Raw genomic sequence first — 7,345 nt, 5'->3', positions numbered from 1 at the left:
GTTGTCAGCACTGTTTTTCATTTAGGCATGATGTTACAAAGTTGGTTGAACTTTTAAGCTGTAGTAGTATTAATGGGTACTGATACTGTATCTAAGCCACAAAAGTTAAGCATATAAATCTGTTACTTTAAAATAATGCAATTAGTGCATGTATCTTACATTTGAGTTAAACAGTTGTTTTGGCATGTTGCTAAAGAACAATCTTTTCTCATACATAATGTGTATCCCCAGGTTAGAAGAAAAAAAAAAATTGGAATATATTCCATTTTCTTAATAAAAAATGATTAAAATATCTTTTTTTGGTCATCTTCTGTTCTTGGTTGCAAAACATCAGATCAGGAGCCCCTAGGTCATAGTTTATGCTCCCGTCCTCACAAATGCAAGCAGAATGTTAGAAGATGAACAAGAAAGACAAATTAATCAAGAATGCAGACACCTTTGCACTGCAACTGCAAAACAAACAACAGGCCAATTAAATTCCTTGAAAATATGAAGCTTTTCACTGATGGAATTTGACAGGTATTGTGTAATCCTATGAGCACTGCTCTAAAAGTCTGTTTCTTTATAGTATTTTAGCTCTACACACCTGTCTCTAGTATAATTTTTAATGGGGGCCAATAAAGACACTTAATCGGTTAATTTTCCCACTCGCAACTCTACGAATTTAGGTATTAGGACTCCCTTGCATTTTTAAGGTGGTGCTTAGTTTGTTTTTCAGGCTCAGTTTCTTGCCTTTTCCTGTCACTGTCAGGTGTCACTGGTTTCACTGGCTCCTGCTGCTGGCGACTGTCAGGCAGCAGTGAGCAGACGTCACTGTCAAGATTCAGTGATGTCTTCTGCTGACAGCTGGCCGTGTCACCTGCAGGAATTTGGAAGTGCTCCGCGACACTGTCAAGTGACAGAATTCCCTAGCTCTTCAAACAAAAGGTGTCGGCAGTGACAGCATCAGCTACTAGAAGTTGAGTCTGATGCTGTCTGCCAATTTCAAGTTAACTGGTTTTTACAGGTGGTTTTCCCCTTTTTTCATAGCTTTTTATCTTGTGCAATTTCTACACCTCCTGGAGGAACAGCGTCTACCTGCTCTTGACTGCCTGTCTCATTGTGTCTGTTACGGCCAAAAACTCTATGACGCCGACCACCATGAGGATGACGTCTTTGAGTTTCAGAAGGAGCCTCATGGTTCCCAGTTTTGGAATGACGACTGCCTTCGTGATGGTGGTGGTGCCTGTGTCTGTGTCTGTGCAGGCTGTGGTGATGTGAGTGTTGGCCACTTGGTTTGGGTTCTGCCTCCGCTAGCTTTTCATCTGCTTTTTTCGTGAAGTTTTCACATACAACATCAGTATTGGGTTCCTGCAAAATAGCAACTTGCGTTAAATACAAAGCATAATATTTAATTGAACTAGTTGTAAAATATTAATTAGCTTAACATTTTTGCTGAAGAGAAGGCCTAACTTTACATTATTTGTGCTACTTTGCTGAAAAAAATATATGAATATCAAAAAGAACCTTGTTTTACAACACCACTGGTAACTAGACAGGGCTCTCAGCATAAACTTGCAGGAATTTGAATTCAAGTAATTATTAATAAAAAGCAACCTTTTTCTAAGGTCCCACATCTGGCCTGCCTGAGAAAATTCGATGATGAGATCAAAAATTATTCATATAATTGAACTTCCATGGCTAGGTATGAACATTTCTTGACAATCCTTAAAGTAGTTCTGGTCTTCAGTTATATGGAAAACAATGCTATCCTTCTTTTATACAGGTAACAGTAATTTGCCACCTTGTATTACTTTTTTAAAGTAACTATTGTATACTGTGTTTAAACATAAACTAAAAGGAATAGTAATTCATACCAGCTTGGATTTGATTCCATACGTTTAAGGACCTACCTGTCACCAAAAACTAGAGCAGCTAATTGCCCACTAGCTGTACATAGCTCCAGAGACAGAATTAGCCTCCAAGACTGCATTTAGACTTCTGAAAATTATTTATATTTCTCTCAAAGTCAAGAATTCAGATATTCAGTGTATTATGAATCAAATCCAATTACTTTGAAAAACGTTTAAAAGCTTTATGTCAAGACACATGAAATGTGTAAATCCTAAATCGTGTCTTTTTTTTGATTAATCACAATGAAAAAGTTTTTTTAACTACCAGTCAAATCAAGTTTCCTTTCCTAGTATGTATAGAATGAAATGAGAGAATACCGTGTACGAGCAGTTTCCGCACTTCTTTTCACAGTATGCAATTTTAATAGATTCTTCTACGTAGTCAAAAGACAGGAAGGAGTAGGGCAGACCAAGATGATACACCAGACGACCACATCTAAGGAGAGAAAGAACTTTATGATTACGTACACATAAACATACACTTAATATCAAGTATCTTCTCATGCTGTACTTTATTCACATCAATCAACACACACTGTAGAGCCCCATGGAGAGTGTTTCTGTCCAAGGAATTAAAAGGCAAAACCAGTATGTGCTTTAGAAATACTGCCCACTCAAGTGCATTGGTCAGTAATGTGTAGCATGGTTTCTGGCTGATGCAGTAACTCTACTGGCAGAAGCCTCTAGTTTAGTAGCAGTTAGACTAGCAAAGGTACACATTACAGACCCATCTTGCTAATGAGAAGGACTGTTTGCACGTTGGTACAAATCGCCGTATGTTGTTGCATCCTTACAAAGAATGCTCTGTGCAACATTACATGTACTTTGATTGGAACGTGCATTATGGAGCATCTGCGTGACTGATTTAGCGTGCTTTAAGGGAACTTGCATGGTGCCTATTTGTCCCAGATCCATACTCAAGTGTTCTGGTATGCAGCTGACTACACAACTGGTACTCTCAAAGGAGGTGGAGTAAAGGCAGAACTTGTGTTCAAGGGCAGCTGGTGATGTACCCTATCTGCAATGTCAACACACAGTCCTCAAACCTTCTCACCCTACACATGTGCAGTGCATGGCTAGAACCAGCAACAGGAAAGACTGCACTGCCAGTAAAGGCACAACAAGAACAGACACTCCTAGAACCGTAATGGACCGTGGCCAAACCAGTTTGTAGTGCAGGTGTACCCTACATGTTAACAGCACAGAACTACTCAACATTTCAAATGCCATGGGCCAGGCGTCAGCTTTGGGGCCCCTCCACAGACTCCATAGAGCTGCCTTCTGTTTGTCTGTCACACAACAGCAACCTCCCATATTTAGGCACACTTGCTGCTGTAACACACAATCACTTTCTAAAGTTCATCCCAGTGCTAGTTTCATCCCACAAGCCTAATTCAGCTGATTTGTTCCATTTCATCATATTATCCAAAAGCAGTTAAGTAACTTTCTAATTCTGTATTGAACTTAATTGTGCTTCAGAATGAACAGAGAATGTTTATTACAGTAACGTAGTAGTAATTAGGATGGATGTGTTAGAAGTGCAGGACTTGTCAAATAATTTCCATCACAACAAGACTGAAGAATCAGGATTTCAATTAAAGAGTTATTACTGGTTCTGCTAAAAGGTACATGTCCCATATTCTTACGATCAAAAAGGTACTTGCTTCTGAAGTCTTAAGTTTCATCTAAAGACTAATTTTTCCATACATGACATTTTCAACAACTTTGGTCAAAATGAGTTCATGAGAACTCAGATAGCTGTCCTCGTCTGATTCTGCTTTCACATGCATGGATGTAATGAAGCTGTCTGAAAATAAAAACCAGTGTAAGTCCAGAAGCATGCTATCAAATTCTGCACTCAGTTATATTAATCTAAATCCACAGTAATTATAAAGAAAAAACTGTTTATCCCAAACTTACTTAAACAAAAACAGACTTTGCTTTTATAGCCTCTTTTCTGCAAGCACTTTTCTTAATGCAACTTAGAAATTGATTATTATGTCGTCTTTGTGATGTAATTTGCACATTACTAATAGGGATTTACAAAGCATTACTCTATAAATACATGCAAATATTTTCCCGTGTTCCCCTCTAAACAGACCTGTCGTAGATGAGAAAGTCATCTTTGTTTCCATTTAATTTAGTCCAAACATCATCTTGCTGCTCATCTTGCTGGTAGACAGTAATGTATTCCGAAACACTTTCTTGCAGTAGGTGAAATTTCCTCTGGGAATAGGATCCCTGATGATTGACAACGATATACGAGATGTTGACCAGTCCTTCATTCTCTAATTTCACTCGCAGGTCTTCCAATCTAGTGGAGAGTGTAAAGAAGCAAGACCACAAATCATTAGAGTATCATAGGATTTACCACATTCAATGGAAGTTTGCATGCTCCCTCTTGCTTTTATTATAGTGGATGTTATTTTCTCCCAGTTTTAATGGCAAATATGTAACACTACAAAATCATTCTTATTTGCCAGCTACGCTGCTGCCAAACCAGACTCTCCAATAGCTAACATGCCGTGGGTCCAGTCCTTGGAAGTAGAATGCAGTACTAAGTGAAGCAGACATCTGTGTTCGGGCTGAATTCAGTGCTATTTTTATTTCAGTTCTTTCACACTCTCCATGGTCTAACAGAGTTAGTTTATCTTGATGTCTTTGTTTAAGTGCTGAGGTTTTGGTCACAGAGTTGGCCAAAGAATGCACACTGTAAATAGAGCAGGGAAGTGAATAATCAAGAAGGCAAACCTGCAAACCTGCAGTAAAAAGCCAATAGCTCTCTCATTCATCTTGACATGGCTATTTTCTATAATAGCCAGAAAAAAGGATATTACAGCAACAGGGTCAAAAGGATGGCTGCAGAATGTGTGCATGACTTGGCAGGAAGTTGCTAGTCTTTCCCTTTGGCATCCGATCACAACAATCTTTCTTTAGTCTATAGAACAGAAAGCTGCTTTCTTGCTGTACAGTGCGGTTGGGTGTTTTATTGTTTTGGGTTTGGCTTTTTCTTTTCTTTTGATTTGTATCCTTCCTATTGAATTGCTCTAGAAAACTCTTCCTTTCTCTCCCGCCACCACCCCCCCGACCCCTTCGGGAAATAATCTGGAGCTTGAAAGATTCTTTAAAACCTTCCTAAAACATACAGAATCAAACCCAACTATCTTGAAAGCCAACCGCAAAGCCCATTTTTTGACTTTGATGGAGCCAGAGATTTGCCCACTTTTTCATATCTAGTTCTTAAAAAGCTAGCAAAGACTCTTATAATATGATGTTATGCAGCCCAGAGGGGGAATCTGAGATGTTATTACAGTGACTAAAATCAAGCTCTGAAATGAGCATTAGGAATTTATAAACCAAAATGATTTCACAATCATTAGATGAAGCCAAGATAAGAACTGTGTGCAATTCCTGTTTGGGTCAGCTCCGAATTATTTTCTTGCTGCTGCTACTGTCATGAAAGCTAATTATTTGCACAGAAGTAGCTTCTAGAAACCAGAGCACAAATGTCCCAGTCTTGTATGAAAATGTAACGCTGATGGTCCCCTCGAATGCTTCATCTATTTTCCAAAAGGCCAGCCTTGACCTTATCTTTCTTTTTTAGTATCTAGGACCTCTGAAGAGGGGATGGGAAAGCACATTAAAAGCATGTGGGTTATGTGCCTTCTCCCCTACAGATCTTTCATGAGAAATGAGTGATCATGGATCTCTGCTTCAGATGTGCTAGTCAGGTCAGAGAATTATGATGGTTCTTGGCCTCGGCATCTTCGCTACATTAATCATCTGGGGGTGACTGAAGTATGGTCTTGAGAAACTGTTTCTGTTGGGTTTCATTAAAGTCAAGTTGATCATACTTCTGTGTAAGTACAATCTGGAGAGATGATCTGTCAGGACTAAGTCAAGAGAGAAAGAAACTGAGCCACTGGCACAGAACTCTCCTGCTGAGAGTTAACCTGGTCACTGGGTCATACATGCCAGCTGGGACGGCAGCATTTGAGGAAGCTAGAGTTCATGGAGCGCACATGTATGTAGTTGAACACATGCGTTATCCTCAGGTGGCATCAAAATGTTCACCAGTTCATGTTTTAGCAAAGACCAGGGAGAATATTTACGCTTACCTTGAAGCCTGCAGCACGCACAAGTATCAGCTAGCTTGGAGGAGAGCCACCACTGTCACCGACCCCCTAGAGTTCAGCATTGGGTTTTCCTCCCCAATACGCCATTCTGGGGGCTCCTCGCAGTACGGGCTCTCTGTTCCTCCTCCTGGGAGGAGACAGAGAGCCAGAACTAGCCCCAGCCCTGCCCACATGGCCGGGCTTTGTCTGAAAAGAGAGAAAATAAACAAAATGAGACAAAGTTCAGGCTCTGTCCGTAATGAAACACAGCGGAATGTTGGCTCCATCCTATTAAAAAAAATAAAATAAATTCAGCTTCTCTATTTCCTGCTTGATGTTGTATCTTCTTTCTCTATTTGCAATGGAATTCCCCAATAATAATTAGGCAGTATTTTTTAATTGTTGTTGTATATAAACAGCTGAAAAGTAAGTGTTCAGAATAACTGGATTTTCTTTTCATGCTACTATTCAGACTATGCCTTTTTCGTCTTTGTAAGCTTTTTCTGGACTGCTTTTAACATTACCCTGATTGTAAAGTGGCCTTACTTCTTGTGTTTCAAAATCAGTTTTCCTAAGCCCATTTATACTACTAAGAATCTAGACTAGTTCACTCCAGATTCCAGAGTAATTCCACTGATTTAAAAGCGCTTGCATCAACAGTCTATTCTGGTGCACAGCAAGCATTACAGAGCCTGGCAGAAATTTAAAAACAGAAAAAAAGGAAAAGGCTTAAAGAGTTTTACAATTCAGTTCGTGGCACCTGGGCACCACTGAGAAAAATCTCCAAAGAACTGAGGCACTAGAAACAATTTTGCAGAAACAGGAAGTGAAAATGGAGTTTCAGGATTCCTCGGATCTTACAAAATCTCATACCCACACTTAGCAGGAATTTACAAAATGTTTATGCAAATCAAAACGTATGAGAAATCCTGTAAAAAAAACCCCACCTTTTCCTTTTATTCCATTAACACAGTAGTTTCAGCTTAGTACGTTCATAAAACACCCATTATTGAGAAATATACAAAATGTAAAACTGTTCCACAACGTGCCCTAGGTTGTCAAGCTGCATAATTTCACCCTTACATCAAAGTCTCACAGTAAACAGAGAATGTTTTGGAAACACTGATTTCTGATAAATACCACTTGTGCTTACATCAATATTGTTATATTCTAAAAAATTAGAACGTCTTAATAATCTTTTAAAACAAGAGCCGGCTGCTGCAGATCCAACATCATTTGTGACATCTGTCTGTCCCTAATGTTTCTTTCCTGCAGTTGTACCAAAAGCATTTTAGGTACAGGACGTTCAAGATTAAACCATGGTCCAATAGGGGCAAC

General features: G+C 39.2%; 1 protein-coding gene across 1 annotated transcript; it reads right to left on the bottom strand.

Annotated features, from left to right (window-relative positions):
* Positions 1-702: 702 nt before the first annotated feature.
* SEPP1 (selenoprotein P, plasma, 1) lies at positions 703-6,204 on the bottom strand. The gene is given in 4 exon segments (XM_010024483.1): positions 703-1,350; positions 2,211-2,328; positions 3,994-4,206; positions 6,011-6,204. Coding segments are annotated over 4 exon segments (1,170 nt in total). The 5' UTR covers positions 6,202-6,204.
* Between the last annotated feature and the right edge of the window lie 1,141 nt (positions 6,205-7,345).

The sequence above is a fragment of the Nestor notabilis genome, unplaced genomic scaffold, assembly GCF_000696875.1.
Source record: "Nestor notabilis isolate BGI_N333 unplaced genomic scaffold, ASM69687v1 scaffold15531, whole genome shotgun sequence".
NCBI classification, from domain to species: Eukaryota; Metazoa; Chordata; class Aves; order Psittaciformes; family Psittacidae; genus Nestor; species Nestor notabilis.
The sequence above is the reverse complement of the archived record's forward strand: the minus strand, read 5'-3'. Positions and strand labels throughout refer to the sequence as shown.